The 21,972-nt window shown below is 36.3% G+C and overlaps 2 protein-coding genes across 2 annotated transcripts; one reads left to right on the forward strand and one right to left on the reverse strand.

Moving 5' to 3' along the window:
• The first annotated feature begins 1,456 nt into the window (after positions 1 to 1,456).
• On the forward strand, positions 1,457 to 17,245 carry LOC122055363 (FAD synthase-like). Its single transcript, XM_042616762.1, has 16 exons — positions 1,457 to 1,943; positions 3,791 to 3,836; positions 3,912 to 4,081; positions 4,202 to 4,319; positions 4,439 to 4,521; positions 4,616 to 4,675; positions 5,263 to 5,508; positions 6,663 to 6,759; positions 7,166 to 7,216; positions 7,315 to 7,395; positions 9,433 to 9,504; positions 14,780 to 14,842; positions 15,987 to 16,133; positions 16,432 to 16,489; positions 16,636 to 16,688; positions 16,818 to 17,245. Exons 1-16 carry the CDS (start codon positions 1,843 to 1,845, stop codon positions 16,899 to 16,901), a joined length of 1,530 nt encoding a protein of 509 aa, XP_042472696.1. The 5' UTR covers positions 1,457 to 1,842; the 3' UTR covers positions 16,902 to 17,245.
• Positions 17,246 to 17,963: 718 nt separating this feature from the next.
• Positions 17,964 to 19,106, reverse strand: LOC121967991 (transcription factor RAX1-like). The gene is made up of 3 exons (XM_042518519.1): positions 18,782 to 19,106; positions 18,579 to 18,708; positions 17,964 to 18,510 (listed from the first exon to the last, which is right to left on the reverse strand). Exons 1-3 carry the CDS (start codon positions 18,915 to 18,917, stop codon positions 18,105 to 18,107), a joined length of 672 nt encoding a protein of 223 aa, XP_042374453.1. The 5' UTR covers positions 18,918 to 19,106; the 3' UTR covers positions 17,964 to 18,104.
• Between the last annotated feature and the right edge of the window lie 2,866 nt (positions 19,107 to 21,972).

Consider the following 21,972-nt stretch of genomic DNA (forward strand, 5'->3'; position numbering starts at 1 on the left):
CCACGACATATTGATACAGTGGGCATACAGTAGTGTTGACACATAAATTTGGGATTGATTGTCAACGGATACTAAAATTTATGGATTATGAGAGCCTGCTTAAGTCTATTTGAGGGCTAGGTAGAAATTTTTTTTTAGACTTTTAACATTATTTTTTTTTAAAAAAATATTCTTCGTATTTTTTTATTACATAGTATTAATTTGTAATCCAGATTATAAAATTTTACTATCTTTTATAATCCAGATTATATTACATTATAAGTTTAAACTTAAAGTAAATAAAATAATCAACCTCCATTACACCTTACTATGTTAGTAGCAACTGGGTCAAGTAGATTCGGAAATTAAAACCATAAAGGAATTAAATCATGCTCCCATGCTCAACTCATTCGGTGAAGTACAAAATACAAATAAATAAAAAATAATATACAAAATAATAAATCTGAATACAATCCTTGGAAAATAAAGATCACAATGAAATCAAATCAGTCATTATCATTTATCAAGAACTAAATTAAAGTCTTTTTAAGCACAAACAAAAGAAAAAATAAACCATATTTTTCATTACCTAAACCAGAACAATTGTAAATTATAGAATGGAGTCAAATGGAAAATTGAATAACTTATTACTGTAAATATATTTAAATAAAAGTTAAACTTAATGTCTATCAAGGAAGTAAAATGATAGATGTATCTAACTTGTTATTGCTAAAAAATAATAAAATCTTTACCATCTGATCCAGCCCCTGGGGGCAAATATTGCTCCTACGAGATATTGATACAGATGGTCATACAGTAGTGTCGACACATAAATTTGGGATTGATTGTTAACGGATACTAAAATTTTATGGATTATCTCATCTTATACATTACTGTTGTTAGATGAATTCTTTGTGATTTATTTATTTATTTATATCTAACTGAAAAGTCAGTAATACTGAATTGTGAAACGGTAAGTGTTTAGTTTAGATCCTCTGTCTTCATTTCTCTTTGTCTCTGTGTTTTACTAAGATTATGTAATCTTGTTTATCATGTGGGTCATATTTTTTTTCTATTATCTTTTAAAAATATATATAAAAATATATTTAATACATTAAAAATATGAATCCTAATAAAAATTAGAGCCCTAGATATATATATTTTAATGACCTATGCCGGAGACAGAGAAAAATGAAGACTCTTCTGAATTGATAAATGTTGACACATTTACTGAAGTGTTGACACATTTACCTTTTGTTATAGGTAAATGAATTAGATGTTTGTCAGTGAGTTTGATATTTGATAAAAAAAAAAAAAGAATTTTGACGAAAGGGTATTTAAAAAAATTGATTAAACTACGAGTACCGACCTGAAATTTCTTAGCATTTTACAGGGCAAGCTGTAACTGGAGCGATCCCTGGGCTAAAGTCCACTATAAATAGAAAAAAGTAGTATGTCCATATTTAACATATTCGATTAGGGCATCTGTGTCCACATTTGTGCGAGGAAATGGCGATCTGTGTCCATGTCCGATCCACCTCTCCAGCCCAATCCAAAAAGCAGCGACAATTAAATCTACGAGTTCCATCGTTGAGCTGTTTAATTGCAGGCTCTTTCAATCCGGCCCTGGCAAATTCCCATTTCCTGCATGAAGCGAGGGCGAGCGGGCCGAGGAATCCTCGTCGATGATCCAGACCACGCCAGCCAATCATCTCTCCTGATAAATTAGTGTTTTTTGATTCTCTCTCTCTCTCTATGTCGCACGAGCGCACGCAAGTGCTCGCCCTTAAGCATCTGGGCAATACTTGTCGACATTAATATCAGCGGTTTGTGTGGAGTTGGTGTTGGTGCCGCAGCTAAGCGATGGAGATTGATAGGGCCGTCAGGGAAAGCGTCGATCGGCGGCTGCAGACAAAGTACCAGAACGCCGTTTACGTGATTCAGAGGGCTTTTTCGCTCTACGAGTCAGATTCTTAACCTCCGCCTTTTAATTTGTTGGGCGATTCTTGCCAATTTGTTTTCTTTTTCATTTTGTGTGGGCTCTGGTGGGGTTTGAATTGAATATCTTTATCGAGTAATGGCAGTCGTTTCTGCAGCGCGCTTCTTGCGCTTGGGCTCTAAATCTGGGTTAAAACTGATTGTTTGGCTGGAGTAGGTTGCTCAGTCTCGAGTCTCGACCAAGAAGTTTTTTTTTTTTTTTTTAATGAATTAGTTGGATTAACCTGAATTTGCAGTACTTGTTTATGTTTTCTTCGTCGCCTTGGTGTTTTACATGAATGTTTTAAACTCAGGTAGCTTGATTGTTCTTACGAGTTTCCTTATTCATCATTTTTTGTCTATTCCATTTGATCGTTTTGTCGGTTGCTACTAAATGCCATGTTTGTCTCTCTTTTGCTGAACAATTCTTTGAATGATTTACTTTGAACTGAACAGTTCATGCACATAATCTCTTCTTTTTGATATATCTATCATTAACCTCAGAACTATTATTCAACGACTAATCATATTCGTAGTTGAACAGGAAGCCTAATTGGAGGATGTTTTTCTCAAATATGTGTGCATATATAATGTGGGTAACCTTGTCGTTCACCAAAACTCACCCAAAAGCTTTTATAGACCATGCAATTGAAACCCATAATAGGCAGAACATTTTCCCTGTTATAACCAAACATTTTGTAGATTTTGTAGGGAATCACATAGCAATCATATAGGATATATGCCGTCTACATATCACATATGCAGTTAAAAAATCTTCCTCGGTTTGTTTAAATTAATTTAAAATAAACCAAATTGACTTTAAACGCCAAACTACCCTATTTATCTTGTAGGTGGGATGTGGTCGCCACTACATAATACATGTGCAATATGTGGATGCAATATGAAGTCAGTGATAATAGTGATAGGTATAAGTCATCATTGATGTTTTTATAGTTCATGAAGGAGAAATACCTCCTAAGAATGGACTAGAGAGAAGGAAGAGTAATGTGTCAAACTAAGAATGGCCAGTGGCATTGGAGGAGTCCAAAAGTCCATATACTCCAATCTGAAACCTGAACTGATCCTGAAAAACCTGAAGATTAGTGTCTTTCCATTGTAATTCTAAGCTCTATTTAATGGATATTGGTTTTACAATTTTTGCTTATCAGATATTAGAATATCACATATTCATCCTTTGGTATTTAATATTTTGGATAATGGTTTCTCTTTACAAACAATTTCTTGTTATATAAGATAACATTTACTGCTTATTAGATGATAACTATTGGAATACATAACCTAAAATGCACTTTCCAGAATAACTACAGAGGAAGCAGTATAGGCAATCTTTCCTAAATAATTATGATAATAATGATTGTTATTATCTCCGATACTTGATAAGCTCCCCTTTTCTAACTTGGTTAGGAGAGTTAAGAAGGCACTGGACTCATATTGAGATTGTTTATTTTCTCTGTAATTAGCTTGAACTAGATTAGTGAAAGATACTGAAGCAGGAACTTGAAGAAAGAATAATCCATAAAACATGGTGACACATATAAGGGTAATCTAATGTAGATAAGGAAATAGGAAAGCAATGCATTTGCTTGTATTAGATGTAAAATGAGGCAATATAACCATGAAATCTATGAACCATGTGGAATGAGTTACGGAAGTCTCTCTAAGAAGCTGCAGTAATGCTTTAAATCCTGGCAAATAGTTCTGGTCCTCCAAATGTTTGTATTAGTTGTAATCTGACTTCCTTATCCTCCAAATGTTTTGTTATGTTAGTTTGTTAACTCAAAATTATTAACAATTTCTTAAAAATTCTAAACAGGTTTGAGCAGGTTGCCTTCAGTTTTAATGGGGGGAAGGACTCAACGGTAAGAAATTTCATATCTATCTTTGTTTTGTTCGTAGCACAGTTTAACGCTTGCTCAATTGTATTATTGTTGCAGGTATTACTTCATTTACTGCGAGCTGGCTATTATTTGCATCAAGGAAAATCAGAATGTTCAAATCAGCATCTCTCGGATAATGCACTCAAGTGTCCAATTCGAACCATATATTTTGAGAGTCCTTGTGCTTTCCCTGAGATTAATTCTTTCACTTATGAAACTGCCAGGGAGTAAGGATGCACGTTCCCACTTTGACTTTCTCATGCAAGATCTTGTTTGGTTTCTCATGCCTTGTATCTGAAACTATGATTTTATTTACTCAGTTTTGATTTCTTTCTTGTTTTGCTTAGTTACGACTTGCAACTGGAAACTATTCACTCAGATTTCAAATCTGGCCTAGAGGCTCTATTGAAAAAAAAACCCACCAAAGCTATTTTTCTTGGAACTAGGATCGGTGATCCTAACGCGGTATGTCTTACAATAGAGCACAAAAAGTTGCAGTGGGTTGTGATTTTTTTTCGAAGTTATTATTATTACTCTTGGTGCAGATGAGAGTTTACTCATTTATTCTTGATTTGCCCTAACAGGTTGGACAAGAGCAGTTTTCCCCTAGTTCAATTGGTTGGCCTCCTTTCATGAGAGTGAACCCTATCTTGGACTGGTCATACAGGTTGTTATTTGGATATGCTAATTAATTAACCTATCGGTTGAAGATATTTGGATTGTTATTCATGTCTTTTTTTGCTCCAATCTGTCACTTTCAGGGACGTGTGGGCTTTCCTCTTAACTTCCAAAGTTAAGTACTGCAGTCTCTATGATCAAGGGTAGGCTACTACTTGTTTGATGCTCTGTTGCTTGTTAGAATTGTTTTGTTGTGGTCCCATTCATATCTTAATATTTTTCCATAATGACCCCAGTCATTGTCATTTTCTTTATCTACTCCTTACATTAATTTCTTCATCACCAATCTTGTAAGTAAGGGATTTAATTTAATGATGGTATTTGATCAAGGCCAAGCATCATCATTGTCAAGTCATGGAATTAAATAAAGTATATGATTCAGTTTATTTAATAATGAATCAATTACTCACATACTAGAATCCAGTTAATGTGATATACTTAACACACTAGTGTTTTGGCCTATAACACCATGCTCCTGATAACCAATCATGATCAGATTCATTATTTGATTTATTTCTGCTTCAATTTTTGCTTGATAATTAGTTACTACTTAATCTGTAACCACTTACTAATTAGTGTTTGGATATTTCTGAAAATTATTATGAACAGATGCATTATTTGATTTATTTCTGCTTCAATTTTTGCTTGATAATTATCTTCTACTTAATCTGTAACCACCTACTAATGAGTGTTTGAATATTTCTGAAAATCAATAATTCTGTTTATTTAGATATACTTCAATTGGGAGCATATACGACACAGTTCCGAATGCATTGCTAAGCGTTGCTGACTCACCAAGCATGAAAGAGAATTTTAAACCTGCATATATGCTCGCTGATGGAAGATTAGAAAGAGCTGGTAGAAACAAGAAGTTAGTACTTAAAGATGACAATGCTTCTCTAAACAATGGTGTGGCTAGCATTCCTCTGAATGGTTCCTTCAGGGCATCAATCATCATCGTAGGTGATGAGATTTTGTAAGTCATTTCTTGAATATCATACAGTTTCCTTGTATAATCTCTGATTCTGAAAAAGAAAACAAATATGGTGAACCTTTTGGATGAAACTTTGCAAGATTTTTATACTTCCATTCTTCCAAAATTTTGCACTCGTGTCTCTGACACTATATTACCTTGTCTTTATGCATTAGCATTTGTTTACTATTTGTCTACTCTCTAACAGTGGACTGTCCATGCTATTCAACAATCGGAGTGGAGCGACTTCGTATTGATAAAAATGTCCAGAAATTGTAAATGATTTCATATTTTTCATGTGCTTTGTAGTTTATACTGATAAAATTCCTTTTAAAACTTTTAAGATGACTATAAGGCAAATCATAGTTTTTTTAAAACATTTTTTTATCAATTTGTCAAGAAAATTACATTGTCTAGTCGAGGATCCTGATATCAATGACTTGTATTGTTTGCAAGGATAATTCGAAAATCGCTAGATTTTTTTAAAAAATTTAGAAAAAATGGCCACCTTTTTTATTTTGCTGCCGTTTGTAGTAGGCTTTCGTAGTTGGACGTAGCACATGGTTGAGTCATGAAAATTTTAATTTAGGTTTTCAGATTGCAAAAAGAGGCTGCTGTATCAAAGCCATCCAAATGGATGAACTTCATTAGTCTTTGTTTGCTTGGTAAACAATAGCAGTGTTTAGAGTGGATATTTTGAATATCACTGATCTCAACCTCCCCTTTCCTGTATAAACTGGTAACTGTTGGCTTCTTCCTGGAGCACAATCCCCAGAGGGGCTTATGGGAATCAAAAGTGCTTCCCGTAAGGGAAAGTTGAAATAAATTTTTAGTCTTGCAGGCCAAGTTTATGAGTTAGGTCAAGTTTACTAGAGGTTGTAATGCTTTGTAAAAATGATATATATATATATATATGTTTGTTATCCTCTTCCAAGAAGATTGGGCTTTTACTTCTCCACAATGAATGCTTGAGATCTTGTATATCTAACTTACAACTCTTACATATCCATACATGATTATGTACTTTTTTTTTTTCACTTGTTTACTCTTTATAGATTTTGCTAATTGAATCATCAAAAACATTCTCTTTGGCATTCAACATTTTTTGTTATATGGTTAAAGGGGTATTCATTATTGTTGATGTACATTTGCTTCAGATTTGGCATTACTGAGGACATGCTGAGTGGCACATTGTGCAAAAAGCTACATGGCATTGGTTGGCAAACGACTCGTGTGGCGGTTGTTCAAAATGAAGTGAGACAACTTATACAATAAAAAAATATCTCTATATTAGCTAAAATGATGCAGACAGTATGATCTTTTCTATCAATATTCACATTTTTTAAAATTGTCTTTATTCAACTTAGAAACATATATGCAAATCTTACTTGACTCTATTACCATGAGATTGTCACTCATGAGGATTAGCCTTATCTTTTTGAACTGTTACTACCATCACTTTTTTGTTTTTTATGTATCAGTTGCAAGCTGTCATAGTTATAGGCTAAGACTTTCCATACATTCATCTGTGTCTGATAGTTTGTCTAAGTGTATTTTGAACAATTTTATGCTACATGAATGTAAATGGACCTTCAAGTTTTTCCTAGAATTTTATTTTCATTTTAACTAGAGGTTTATTTTGAGTTCTTTTGTTATCCAGATAGATTCTGTGGCCGAAGAAGTTGAAGGGAGGAAGGCTACTAATGACATGGTCTCCTTCAGTGACCTTCAATTGTCTTAGTTAATCTATGAAGGTCTAGTAATTTTCCCAAGTCCATACATAATTGATCTTCTAACTTGTATTTGTAGGTTTTCTTGTTTGGAGGATTTGGCCCTATGAATTCTGATGTGTCACTAGCAGGTGTGGCAAAAGCTTTTGGAGTTAGGCTGGTTAGTTGATGAAATATTTGGATTTTAACCATAACATTGCTTAGTTTAAACTAAATTATCTAATCCATTATATAGTGTTTCTGAAAAGAAATTATTTCATTCTTTTTTATTGTCTCTTTCACTAGAAGTTGACGATGAATATTTAAATATAATGAATTTCTCCTTATGGATGCACCATATTTTTCTCTTTTTGAATAAATTATGACCATATTTTAATCCACAACTGAAAAGTTATAGTATCTCGCTTCAAATGGTGATGTTTTGGTTAATTCTAAAATCTGCATACAAAGGATTTGATGCTGTTTCTTGTCCTGCACCTGTGTTAGGGTTCTAGATGCACTACTTAGTGGGCAAATCTAAATATCGAGGGTGTTAATTCTTTCTCTTATCATATATATAGAGTTTACTTTAAATAATGAAGCATGCAATATACTGCAATTAAGATTCCACAATTAGGTTCCAACTAGAACTAGGAAATAATGAATAAGCAGAAATGTTTATTGTACTCATCAACATTTTTTAGTACCATATTTGTCACATGCTTATGCAGATACATTGATGTTACTTTAGAAACAATCCAAAATCATTTCCTTATTTTGGTTGGTCTTGAGTCTTCGTTTTCACATTTTTATGTTGAGCAAACTACATGACTGATTCTTTCAACTAGAGATCAACAAGAAATTGGTTCTCAAACTTCAATGTGCATATACCAAGTCTTAAAGTCTTAATGTTTATTATAACCAAGTCCCACTTTTAGTTTATGTCAATATATAATTGATAAGTGATGATATATGTCTTCACAACCATTTGAGTCCCCTACATCAACTATGGACCTGCCAAATTAAAATATGCCATGTTAAATTCTAACTTCTAAGAAAGAAGAAATGAAATATTCATCAAATTTCATTCTGTCTGAGCCCTTATTGTGATCTATAGTCCTCATTCTTGATGACAAACAATTAGAGGAAGTGCAAAAGAGATATGTATGACCAGGAGAGGAAATCATAATGATGATAAAAGGAGGCTGGAATTCAGTGTCCACATATTTAAAGTATCTAAACTAGGAAATTCTAATTTCTATCATTATTTCTTGGGAGGGTGTTCTTTCTCACCAGTTCTATAGCACTATGAATGCTTTACTTCTTAGTATTGAACTGACTGGATTTAAGTCGCTGCTATTCTCATGTAAGACACCGGGCTGCCCTTTATTCTCATCATTTTGTGTCCCCTTTGATAAAAGGCGCCTTCACTTTATTTCTCAAATTGATTTCTGACTGTAGAGCAGGAATAATTTTGAGGAATACTTGTATTGGTAGCCATCATTTACATTGATGAATGTGAATCATGTGATGATCTATTATTCAACCATTTTGATATAACCATGAGTTTTTCCAAGTTGAATCTGATTGCTGTTCTCTGCAGTTAAATTCAACTTATGTTCAGCACAATTTATCATCTTTTATCTAGATATCCCATCCCTGGAAACAGCCTCTTGCAAAAAGCAGGGTAAGACTGCGTACAATGGATCCTTCCCTGGGATCCCGTATAGCGGGAGCTTCGTGCACCGGGCTGTCCTTTTTTTTTTTATCTAGATATCCCATCATCTAAAGTTGAACAGCTGATCATGTTGGGACATTGTTCACACTACAATCTTTTAACTTATGTTCACAGTTCTATAGTTCGTTGTACTTTGAACAGTGACCCAACATGATTATAGTGGTTCGTCCAAATAATTACTATTCTTTGCTCTTCTAAATTGTATTATTGGTTATTCACATCTGTCCAGTCTAAGATATGACCTGTAGAGCTTTATGGTCTAGTAATTGCACACATATTACCAAAGATTTGCAATATTTGTTTATGACTATTGCCATTGCTTTTTTTAGCTTGGATAATCTTCTAATCAGCTTTGTATATAGACTAATAGTTAGGTGTAGTTTCTCAAAGGTATAGTCAGTTTGCATGATATTTATCCTTGCTTGACATGCTTATATCCCTAGGATATATCATTGATGAATTATTTATTCCTGTTTCTAGGCTCCTGATGAAGAGTTTGAGGAGTACCTCAGACATCTTATAGGACAACACTGCATTGGTGACAGGAACGAGGTGATTATGAAAATTTGGCTCATTTTTTCTTGTGTTGGCATTTCTATAATATATAAGTAACCGTATGGCCATTTGCATAAATAACATCATAGAAGTCATTTTTCGTGTTGCCATTCTGAGTTCCTCTTTTTGGTTGAAGGTATTGTTAATAAAATTGGAGGTGAGGTGTCTGAGTGGAACTTGCTTATGTATGTGTTCCAACTATAGTGGATTAAGGTCATTATAGTTGCTAATTGAGAGAAAAAGCATTTATACTTTATTAAAGAGTAGACATATTTATATACAAACTAGAATCTATCTTAGGAAATTATAATTAGGCTAATTGACAAATTTGCCTAATTGACCTATATATATTACCTAATATATGGAGATAATATGGTAACTAATATGATATACAAATATGGTAACTATTATATATAATACTCTCTCTCAAGTTGGAGTAATCATACCCAACTTGTTACAAAGATAATCAACCCAAACCCTACTTAAAACTTTTGTGAAGATGTCTCCGAATTGTTCTTCGGTCTTCACATATCCCCTAGAAATCAAATTTCGTTGAATTTTCACACGAAAAAAGTGACAATCAATTTTAATGTGCTTAGTTCGTTTATGAAACACAGGATTCGATGCAATATAAAGATTAGCTTGGTTATCACACCATAATTGTGCTGGTACTGAAATTTTAAGTCCTACTTCAATCAAGAGTTGATGTATCCACATTATCTCACACACAAACTGTGTCATAGCTCAGTATTTTGACTTTGTACTGGATCGTGATATAACGATTTGCTTCATACTCTTCCATGAGACTAACTTTCCTCCAACAAATATACAATAACCTGAAGTAGATCTTCTATCCATTTTGAAACCTGTCCAATCTGCATTCGAAAAACAGTCAATATGAGGGTGCCCATGATTTTTATATACTATACCTCGTTTGGGTGCTCCCTTCAAGTAACACAGAATTTGTTCTAACATTGCCCAATGATGAATGGTTGGAGATGACATAAACTGGCTGATAACACTAACCGAATATGTAATATTCAGACGACTTACGGTAAGGTAATTCAACTTCTCAACCAACTTTCGATATCTCTCCGGATGTTCAACTAGTTCACCTTCTTCTGTGAGATGCATGTTCTGAGTCATTGGAACACTACAAGGCTTTACCCCTAATTTTCCTATCTCAGTTAATAAGTCGAAAACATATTTTCTCTGAGACAGGAATATACATGTTTTACCCCTCATAACCTTGGCACCTAAGAAATGCTTCAGTACCCCCAAGTATTTCGTATGAAACTGAGTATGAATGAAAGATTTAAGATATGAGATTCCTGTAGTATAATTTCATAACAATATCATCCACATACACACCTAATAGAATGATACCAGCTATTGATTGATTATAGAACACAGAATGGTCAAGACTTGCTATTCATCATATCAAATTTTTCAATAACCTGACTAAATTTTCTAAACCAAGCATGAGGACTTTGTTTCAAACCATACAAAGCTTTCCAAAGACGACAAACTCACCCTGACTCCTCCTGAGCAACAAACCGGGGAGTTTGCTCCATATACACCTCTTCTGAAAAACATTTTTGATATCAAGTTAATATAAAGGCCAATTATGAGTAGCAGTGAAATAAACGATCGAACATATGTAAACTTTGCGGCAGGAGAAAAAGTGTCAGAATAATCCACACCATATGTTTGAGCATAGCCTTTAGCAACAAGATGAGTTTTTAATCTGGCAACCGATCCATTCAGATTGACCTTAACTGCAAATATCCATTTGCATCCGATAGCGTGTTTCCCAAAAGGTAGATCAACTAAGTCCCAAGTGTCATTGTCATCTAAAGCATTCATCTCCTCTATCGTTGCATCTTTCCAACTAGGATGAGATATGACGTCACATACAGTTTTAGGAATAAAGATCGAGTCAAGTAAAGCAATAAAAGAACACGAGGAAGATGACAATCCGTTATAAGAAACAAAAGAAGTAGGACAAGTACTGACGTTTACCTTTACGTAATGCATTAGGAAGATCATCGCTCGGGACTTGATCTGATGATGAAATAGTAGGTGTAGGATATGAATCAAGAGGTTGACTCTTGGAGTAGGCTTGAATAATGGGAGATTTGACAGGAGTCGATTCTGGGATACATCAACAAATCATCATCCGCCTTTTGACAAGTCAGAATAGGTGAGGACGGGAAATAAGGTGTATCTTCCATGAAAGTAACATCAATTGAGACAAGATATTTGTTGATACTAGGACAATAACACCTATATCCTTGCTGAAGATGAGAATAACTAAGTTACACTTAAAAGACTTAGATATAATTTAGTGATATGCGGACGAACATCTCGAGCAAAACAAGTGTTAACAAATATCCTAGGGTTAACATGAAACAACGATTTATTGGGAAAAATGATTTTGTAAGGGATCTCACCATGAAGAACAAAGGATGACATGCGGTTAATGAGAAAACATGTTGTAGAAATTGCATCAGCCCAAAAAGGTTTGGGAATATTCATTTGAAATAAAAGAGCTTGTACAATTTCTAGAAGATGTCTATTTTTACTTTCAGCCACGCCATTTTGGGATGGAGTATCAACACAAGAGGTTTCATGAAGTATGCCATTCTGACTCATATAAGACTCAAATGAACCAGATGTATATTCCTTGGTATTATCACTTCACAAAGTATGGATGGACACATTAAACTAGATTTTAATCTCAATATAAAAGACACAAAACAAAGAAAATAGCTCAGAACGATTTTTGATTAAATATAACCAAGTTACACGAGAATAATCATCCACAAAAGTAACAAAATACATAAAACCAGGTTTAGACAAAATAGAACAAGGACACCAAATATCAGAATAAATTAATTCAAAAGGAATAGTAGCACGTGTATTTATCCACTTGAAAGATGTTACACCTTACCATATTGTGGACAAAGCTTTTTAAACAAAGGAAGAGATGGATGCCCCAATTTACAATGAGCCTCGAAAGGAGAAGTGACCCTCGAGCAAGTAAAAGAATTTGGGAGTGGTGTATCAAGAATATAGAGGCCTCCAGACTCATGTCCTTTACCAATAATTTTCTTCGTCAAAAGATCCTGTAATAAGTAATGAGTAGGAACAAATGAGATACAACAATTGAGATTATGAGTTAGTTGGCTTACAGAGCAAATTAAAAGACAAATTAGGTAAATGTAAGACAGAGGAAAAAAAAGGAGTAGAATTAATTATGCCTGACCCACGAACACAAGATAGAGAACCATTAGCTAAAGTAACAGTAGAGGTGTTAGTTTTTGATTGAAAAGTAGAAAAGAGACTAGAATTTCCTATCATATGATCCGTGGCACTAGAATCAATGACCTATTTGGAGGATGAGGAAAGAAGACATGCATTTTATTTACTTGAATCAGCAATAGTAGTAACAGAGGGAGATGAAGGCTTGAGTGATTCCTGATATTTTGAGAACTTAACAAATTCATGATAAGGAGTGGTTTATCAAATGCATCATTAGTGGATGCAATATGGGTGTTTTTGTTGATTTTTATACTGAATCTTTCTACACTTGAACTTCGTATAGCCGGGCTTACAACAGTAGTTGCACACAATGCCACCCGAATTCGGCATTCGAGTTCCAAAGTCTTGTGAGTTACCTCCTTTGTTTCCACTGTAACTGGTTGATCTTCCAGTCTCATAATTTGTCTTGCGACTTACCAAAGCACCATTAAGCGGAATAGGTGTAGTATTCTTTGTACGAAGAATACAACTAAATACATCTTGTAAAGAGGAGACCTCATATCCAAAGAGAACTTGTAAGTTATCAGACTCAAAGTCAGGAGATAGGCCAGCGAGGAAGCTCATGATAGCCATCTGCTCTCTCGTTGGTGCTGGTGAACCTTCACATCAGGGCTAAAGGGCAACAACATATTAAGTTCCTTGTATGTCTTCTTGAATGTCATAAAATAATTGATCAGAGGTTAATCTTGTTTTTTCCACACGATAAAATGCTTTACAAACCTCATACATGGCTTATAGTCCATGATTTTAGACATCACAGGTACAACATTCGTCACAATAGAAGATTTATTTTCAGCCGTAAGATTTTATCTCAAAGTTTGTGAAATAAGAGCCGAAGGAAGGAGTTAAGGCTGAAGGAAGACCAAGATGTGGCTATGGTTGGCAAAGCAAAGCAAACAAAGATAACACTGAAAATGAAATACGATGTTGCTTGGACCACGACATAACACAGAAAATGGAGATATGAAGGATGGAGCTAGAGCAGACGTTGTCTGCACAGAGGTCCGACACTGGCTGGCAAAGCAAACAACCACAAAGCAATGAAGACGAACTAAGGCTGAAGTTGGGAGTCGAAGCACCCAGTCCAAAACCAAAACTAAGGCTTGAGAAGCAGAGGGATGTTATGCTTGCTCTGTTCACGAACCCTAATCCACGGTGTTGACCGTTTGATCTGTGTAGATCGCCGTCCAAAGGAAGGGATGAAGGGTCTGACCTTGATCGCAAAGGTGGAAGACGCGTCGCACTACGTGCCCCTTGGAAGGCGCCTTCGGAGCTATGCCAGCGAGGAACCGTGAGGACGCACGTGCAGGAGGAAGGTGTGTGCTGCTGGAGGACCTTGGAGATACACGTGCGTTGTTGGAGGAAGGCGGTGGGACGAACTCGTGGTTGAGAACATGCGAGTGCGAAGCCAGCTGGCTGCAAGCTCGTCGGAGAGCACGTGAACAGGAGAGGTGACGTGCTACTGGAGGAAGGTTGTGCACAAACAGAGAGCGGTTGCGTTAAAAAGGAGAATAGCAAAAGATAGCCCTAATTTTAAATTTCTAAGGGCTCTGATACCATGTTATCTATACTTTATTGAAGAGTAGACATATTTATATATAAATTAGAATCTATCTTAAGAAATTATAATTAGGCTAATTGACAAATTTACCTATATATATTACCTAATATATAGAGATAATATGGTAACAAATATTATATACAAATATGGTAACTATTATATATAATAAAAGTAGCCCTCATTTGTGAGTGTGAAATGGTGCCTACACATATACACTTGCTTTATCGGATACTGATATTCTTCAAGGCCAGAGAATTACCAGTTTACATTTAGCTTCATTGATTATGCGTAGAATAATTACATTTGATAGTCTTACTAATTTTAATTTCTAAATTCTAAAATTTTGACATTCTAAATTATGTTTTCTTCTTCTTTTTTTTTTTCCAGATGGCTCTATTGCCTGAAGGCATAACTGAATTACTGCATCATAAGAAGCTACCTCTTCCGTTGGTATGCCTGAGAGTAACTCTGCTTATTTTTGTTTTTCTATTATTTTTTTATTTTGAATAATCAGATTGTCCATTGCTTGATATCTCTAATTCATGTGTATTTGATATGCGTTCAATATTACCCTGAATTTATTTGACTCCAAGTGCAAATTGAACATCTATTAACAAATGTCTTGCTTTACACATTAATCTCTTTATTGCTTTTGGAAAGGGACAATGGACACAGAAACTGAATTACATGGTGCACACTCATGATAGATGCTCAAATAGGGGGCAAGTCAATTCCCTTGGTACGGTCTAGTGGCTAGCGCATAAGGTGCTGCTAACTTGAGGTCTAGGGTTCAAATCTCGGCATAGTCTAGGTAAATGCCTCTATCATGCGCCGGTCACTATTCCAAAGGCTAGTAGCCCCCGTGATTTACTTCCGTGTTGGCCATGGGACAGGTTGGCGGGGGCGCTGGGGGCAAACGCAGTCGCCTTTTGCCAACTCAAATAGGGGACAAGTCAATACACGCTTAAAGTTAAAGGGCCCACTATTAAAGTTTTATTAGTGAATTTTTGAAGAAAAAAATTTAATATCTTTAATTCCACTCTATTGGGTACCAAAAATTTCTTGATCTGGCTCTAGTATATAATTTTGCGATTAGATTTAATGACACATATTACATTACGATAAAAAACAATAGAAGTAATAGGTGACTGGGTCCAATATTTGAATGATTCAAGTTATGTGCTTTTACCTCAAGAAATTTATGATAGTTATAAATCTAGCATGAGTAAAATATAATTAAAACAAGATATATTCTTTTTCATGTTTCTGTTTGGAATGAGATAGAAATCCTTTTCATGTTACTCAGGTGTTCAACTCATTGCAAACAGATTGCATATGCCCGCCCATATACAAACTACATTCATAGTGTTTATTTTATCTTCCGATTTTATGATTTAACAGATTGCATATGCCCATATACAATTTATTATTTAACATTTGGTAGAGTATAATGGTATGTTTACTTTGGTATTATAGTATCAATATTTTCGGGCACTTAATTACTTTAATAGTCGTGCATGATGAGGAACTCTCTTTGCCTGATATGTATAACTTCTCTTTTTTGCCTGATATTCATAACTTCTCTTTTTTGCAGATCAAATGTCAGAATGTTGTTATTCTTTCTGCAACAAATATATGTGAATTGGAAACCCAATGGGAGTGTCTTCTTGAATTACCTAGCGTGCCACTAGTGCAATCAACACCATTCACATCAAAGTATCTTAGTACCACACTTTCTGATGTAAGTCTCTATTTTCTGTTACAATGGTTCCCTCTCTCCGTTCCTTGCGTCATTTGAAAGTTTTAACTATGCCATCTGGGACAGGTGAGATATGCACTGAACATTAATTTTGGTATTGATACAAGTGATACATTGTGGTGCCATACCAATGCTTGAAACTTGGCACATTCTGTTCTCAACGCAGAATTATGTAGAATATAATTCCTGTAACTGTTTCCAGATTAGAGTAAAAACATTGGCTAATCATGAAAACTGACTAGCTATCAGACATCACTGTTTGTTCTGTTGTATTTTGTAGGTTGAAATTGCTCAGACCATATCAAAGCTGTGCCTTGAATTTTCAGATATTTACATGGGTAAGAACTAGAAATTTTCCACAAAGTCCATGACATCAGCTGTCCATGAAGGAATTGTTTGCTGCTGCTTCAATGTTCATCAAACAGAGCTTTCAATCTTTATAATTTATTTATCCTTATTGATTATTCATCACTGTGAACTATAGGATGCCATCGGAAGTCCAGGGTCACTCCTTCCATTATAAGTTTTGTTGGGAAGGTAAGTTCTCTAAGCTTCAACATATAATATCCATTTCTTTCTCTTTTACATTGCCATTTAACAAAACTCATTTTTGTAGTTTTCTATTCGATCATAACTTTACTAATACACTCTTAAACTTATCTGCAGGACAAGTCTAGACTTGAATTGGCTGCCCAGAGACTGTCCAGTAGTTTCCCGGATGGATCTTTCTATGAACACAGGTGTGACTGATATTCTCAGTTAAAGTCTGGCTTCCATAGTTCCATGACGACCCAAACTTGGTAAAAGCTGATCCTGATTCAATACTGACTTCCACTCCGAAATGATCCCTCTGCCTGACTACCCTTCCCAATTTAAACAAACATTTCCTGCCGTTTCTTTGGCGAAAAAGTGCCAATTAAGCTGCCGAGTAAGATTTTGTACGGTATTCATCGTGGTATTACTTGTGCACATCATAGAAACTTTGACAGATTAAGCCCTCCGAGTTCAAATGATATCACTTTGTATGTATACAATATTCATGGGTGTCATGAAGAAATTTGAAGACAATTTAATTCAAGTGACCTTTAGAAACAGATTTCAAAATGTCTGTCTCTTTGCTTATTTGTTGATTCTTTGTTCAGCTAAAAAATCTGATTCTTCTGCTGTAGCAGAGTACTCAACCAGTTCATCAAAATGTGTATCATCAACTCTTTTTTAGTTTTCGGGAAGGGAAATGGACAGAGCACATTTTGCAGGAGAAAGAGGAGCAAGAAGCCACTGCCTAGTAAGGTTTTTTCCTCTTCTTGTTTTTGTTACGCGAAAGCGACATCTAAGCTTACTTGTCCTTGGCCTCATTCACAATCTTTTTATGCCATTGGATAAAATGTCTGACCCGACGACTATAGACTCGATAAGTGTAACTCCATACTTTATTGGTTTACGACGAGAATCTCTCCAACAAACTTCATTTTGATTTCTATACTGTGTCACTGTCTTTTCCCCTCTTGTTTCAAGCTTCTCATCTCATTTTCGATACACGAAAGTGACATCGCGAAAGCGACATCTACTCGATCAGAGTAACTCGCTTTATTGGTTCGAGATGAGAATCTCTCTGACAAACTTCATTTTGTTCTCTACCGTTTGAGTTGGTTCTGAGGTACATTCATTACTGAACTCATAGGGTGGTAGTTTGAGATTGTAGTTATATCCGAAAGTGTTAGTAGTTGTTTCTTGCAATTGACACACTCAAACAGTCACAAAACTTCACCTTAAAACAAAACTTCAAGATCAAGATAGAGAGACCAAGTACCATGGCCAATGGAAAATCCATTATAAATTTATCCATCGCTACTTATGCAGAGTCTCACACACACACACACTAAGCTTTACGACGTAGGTCACATCCCCAAAGCACCGTCACATATAAAGAAAGTATTTCTTGTCACCACACACTCAGCAATGGTACAGAGACCATGACCTGGACGATGATGCACAGACAGTAGCCTTGGCCCCACTGCTATAGGGGCCCCATGATGCTTCTCCACTCCCACCGCCGTACTGAGCTCCTCCGAAGATGACGTCGCCGCCACCGTTTTGGTGGTTCAAGGCTGTGAATGAACTCCAGAAACATGGAGCAATCGGAATGCCTTCTACCAAGTCTGCCACTGCTGCTGCTGCTGCTGCAGGTGCCGGAGCCGATACTGCTGAGTAGTAGTAGGTCGAAGGCAGCATCTGCTGCTGAGGCTTCATGTTCGGTGTCTGTTGTAGCCCCAGCAGCTTCTTCTTCAACTTGGTGTTCCAGTAGTTCTTGATGTCGTTGTCGGTCCTCCGCGGCAGGTGAGCCGCGATGATCGACCATCTGCACTTGCTCATATATAATTAATTAACAAGAAAAGTCGATCGTACGGAATCATCGTCGTCGATCACCTGCTTCCGATGGCGGCCACCAAGCTGCAGATGATCCTGTCTTCGTCCTCATTGAAGTCGCCGAGCTTTATGTTCGGCCTCAAGTAGTTGAGCCACCTCAGCCTGCAGCTCTTGCCGCACCTCCTCAGACCTGATCCAGATTCACAAACCTTAATTCATTGAGGATTCCCTCAATGGATGCATGATCAGCATGAACTCCTCACCAGCTTTCTGAGGCAGAGAGATCCAATTCCCACCGGTGCCATGCTTCTCTATGAACTCCCTCAGTTGCTGGTCTTCCTCAGGAGACCAAGGGCCTCTCTTAACATTGGCCTTGTCACAACAGGGAGCCCTCCCCATATTCCTGCGACGAGCGGTAGAGCTAGGACATACACAGAACTAGCTATATAGAGAGAGAAGCTCGAAGCTCTCGTCTAGTTTCAATCAAAGTTTATGAAACTGCTCCTGTGTTTTAGGACGCCCTACATCCGACCATCGTACGTACTCAGCTTAATTAGTGGGAAGAAAAAAGTCCATGTTGTGGCAAAGAAGTCAGTGTTTGTATTAGGGTTATAGTCTAGTTCTTGCTGTGCATGTACCATGCAGAGTCGTCGTGACTCGAACTTAATCAGTCCAAAAGAGTTTTGAATCAGAGGTCTGCCAAACCTAATACTTGTTAATCCATCTGGTTCTGTCAATATAATAGCCCTGGATCTAGGCTCTGAATTCACTTTTGTTTTGTTTTGTTTTAATCATCATCATTAATTGTTTATCACTTGCATAGCAATCTTTACTACTCATAGAAGGGTGGTTCTTCTTCACAATGATTGAATGATACAGGAGTACTGGACGTGCCTGGTCAAATCATATTGTTTATTGATTAGGCATGAGTTTGTTGTGCATTAGGCATCAGCATCATGCTTGATGTGTGCTTCACTAATAACAAAATTAATGATCACCATGTGCACATCGAAATGACCAGAGCTGAAGATATGGAATCTCCAAAGGTACAAAATGCCAAAAATATAGTCTGATTACTATGCCCGAGTATTTGACTCAGATAACAATGCAGCAATTAAGGTTTCCTGTGAGGTAGCATGTATCTTATGGCCGTGGCTATGGCAAATGGAAGGGTTTATTGTTTGTTGCATCAAGCACAAAAATTGAGACCCTTTGTCATTTGTTTGTTTCTTCTAAAGATCAGTAGTGTTTAAAGCTGGACCAAGACCAAGTGAGGGGAATCACAGGCTCTGTCGAGTCTCGGTACTCGCTTCTGTTTTTGGTTGGATTGTATTGGTTCGATGGGGGCAGCGCGAGGTGGCTGAGACAAGCCTGTGGGACAGTGGCTTATCATGAACTGAAGTTCAAGTAGGCACTCAGATATGAGTTCGCGAGAGGATGATGATTGATACAGCGGTTTCCCTCCGCCCCTATCCCGTGGGTTAGTGGTCACACTGAGTTATCAGTCAAAATTAAAATGGGTTAGACATACCTCAAAGATGATCGGATGTAGCCCAGATGAGATTCGGGTCCGATTACTTGAACGCCAACATCTATCCTAGTTTAACCCCAAGTCCTAACATCATCTCTTAGTCTCGGGCTCTTGGCTCCCGATCCCGACATCTACCCTAACTTAATCCTAGGTCCCGACATCATCTCTTAGTTTCGACTTCAACCGTTGGCATTATTTCTGTCTCGGTCCAAATCGCCGACACTCATTCTCAGCATTGAATCTCGACATTTTCTTTTGGGTCTCAGTCACAGACATCATCTTTGAGCATTGGATCCCAACATCTTCTAAGTTTCGACTTCAATCACCAACGACATCTCTATCTCGACTCCAGTCGCCGACACTCTCTCTTAGCATCGAATCTTGACATCTTTTTAGTCTCGGTCCCAGTCGCCAACACCCTCTCTTAGCATCGGATCTCAACATTTGTTCAGTCCCAATATCTGATCCTGACTTTTTCTATTCTCAAGGTTACTCAATATTGAAGTCACCTTTTTCACCCTTAAAAGACAGGCTTATGTCCTACACGGACTCGTTGACAATGACTATGAATATTCCAGGACACATGACATCCTAAGAATCGGGGATCAATTATGAGGTTGTCAAATCTGATGTCTTAGATGCTCTCTACTAACATGTGTTATTGAATGAATGGAGAGGTAATCAACAGTTATCGGATTGGTCTTCTACAACGATAATATTTCAGTCGACGTGGAGATACTCTCTTAATTACAAAGGTAATGACAAAAGAGTCTAATTTCTCTTCAATTCCACACCTGGTTCTATCATTCTTTTTGATCTTCTCTTTTTAAGATATCACCTCAAACAAACTCTAACTTAAGCGTCAGAGTGACCCCGGGATTCCTCCCTCAGTTATTTTAATTCTCTTTTAGAGTACATTTTAGATCCTTTCATCTCAGTCACCGAAGATCCTCGGACAAAGTGAATGTCAATACGTTCGTTGACTAATGGATTGATCATCCACAGTATTGGCAGAACAATGACCAAACGACATAAACATCGTGAAGAATAGTACTAATAAGCAATGCTCTACATTCCATACTAATAGAATTGTAACAATTTTATTGGGGTCTTAATTGTCATTGGCCAAACAAGAGGTGGATCACCTCTTTTCTTTTGAGTCATCAAACACTACAAATCTCACAAAGAAGACCATCAATCTACCGCCGCCGCCCTAACTCAAGACAACATTATTAACTATGTATGTGCCCTCAAGATTATATTAGTAACTTGTATTGTGACTTGATTTAACTTCTAGCAGAAAAGCAAATTCTGTCCTCTCGGGGTGGTGCGATGATTAAAATATGGAGATGAATGAATCATCTTTTGTCACAAGAGAAAAACAAATTCAGTAAATATTTTAAAAGGAAAAATGAGAAAGAGAGGATTTTGAAACTAAGGGGCCGTTTGATTCTTTCCTAGGAATAGGAATCGGAATGGGAATCATTGTATTGTGAAATGAAAATGAGTATGAGCATGGATGTCACTCTTAAAAGCAATGTTTGGTTAGTTGTATATCTTCTATCGGAATAAATCAAAGTTTCCTTTTTTACTCTTAAAGGAAAATAAGAGAAAAAATTAGATGTGAGAGAAAGATGAATGTGAGAGAAAAATATTATGAAAGAGAATGATGAGAGAGAAAGTATTATGAGAGAGAAAGTGTGATAAGAAAGAATGAAGAGAGAGAAAGTGTGATGAGAGAAAATAAAAAAAAGAGTGTGATTGGAGAGAGCATGATGAGAGAAAATATGATGTGAGAGAAAGTATGATGTGAGAGGATGAAGAGAGAGAAAATATAGTGAGAAAAATGAGGAGAGAGAGTGTGATGAGAGAGATTGAGGAGAGAGAAAGTATGGTGAGAGAAAAAGAGAACAGTGAATATGA

Source organism: Zingiber officinale, chromosome 3B (assembly GCF_018446385.1).
Source record: "Zingiber officinale cultivar Zhangliang chromosome 3B, Zo_v1.1, whole genome shotgun sequence".
NCBI classification, from domain to species: Eukaryota; Viridiplantae; Streptophyta; class Magnoliopsida; order Zingiberales; family Zingiberaceae; genus Zingiber; species Zingiber officinale.

Coding starts and splice junctions, on each gene's coding strand:
- LOC122055363 (XM_042616762.1), top strand. CDS start 1,843: ATGGAGATTGATAGGGCCGTCAGGGAAAGCGTCGATCGGCGGCTGCAG. Junction 1,944..3,790: donor AGGGCTTTTTCGCTCTACGA/GTCAGATTCTTA, acceptor AATTCTAAACAG/GTTTGAGCAGGTTGCCTTCA. Junction 4,082..4,201: donor ACTTATGAAACTGCCAGGGA/GTAAGGATGCAC, acceptor TGTTTTGCTTAG/TTACGACTTGCAACTGGAAA.
- LOC121967991 (XM_042518519.1), bottom strand. CDS start 18,917: ATGGGGAGGGCTCCCTGTTGTGACAAGGCCAATGTTAAGAGAGGCCCT. Junction 18,709..18,781: donor CTCTCTGCCTCAGAAAGCTG/GTGAGGAGTTCA, acceptor AATCTGGATCAG/GTCTGAGGAGGTGCGGCAAG. Junction 18,511..18,578: donor GTGGCCGCCATCGGAAGCAG/GTGATCGACGAC, acceptor GAGCAAGTGCAG/ATGGTCGATCATCGCGGCTC.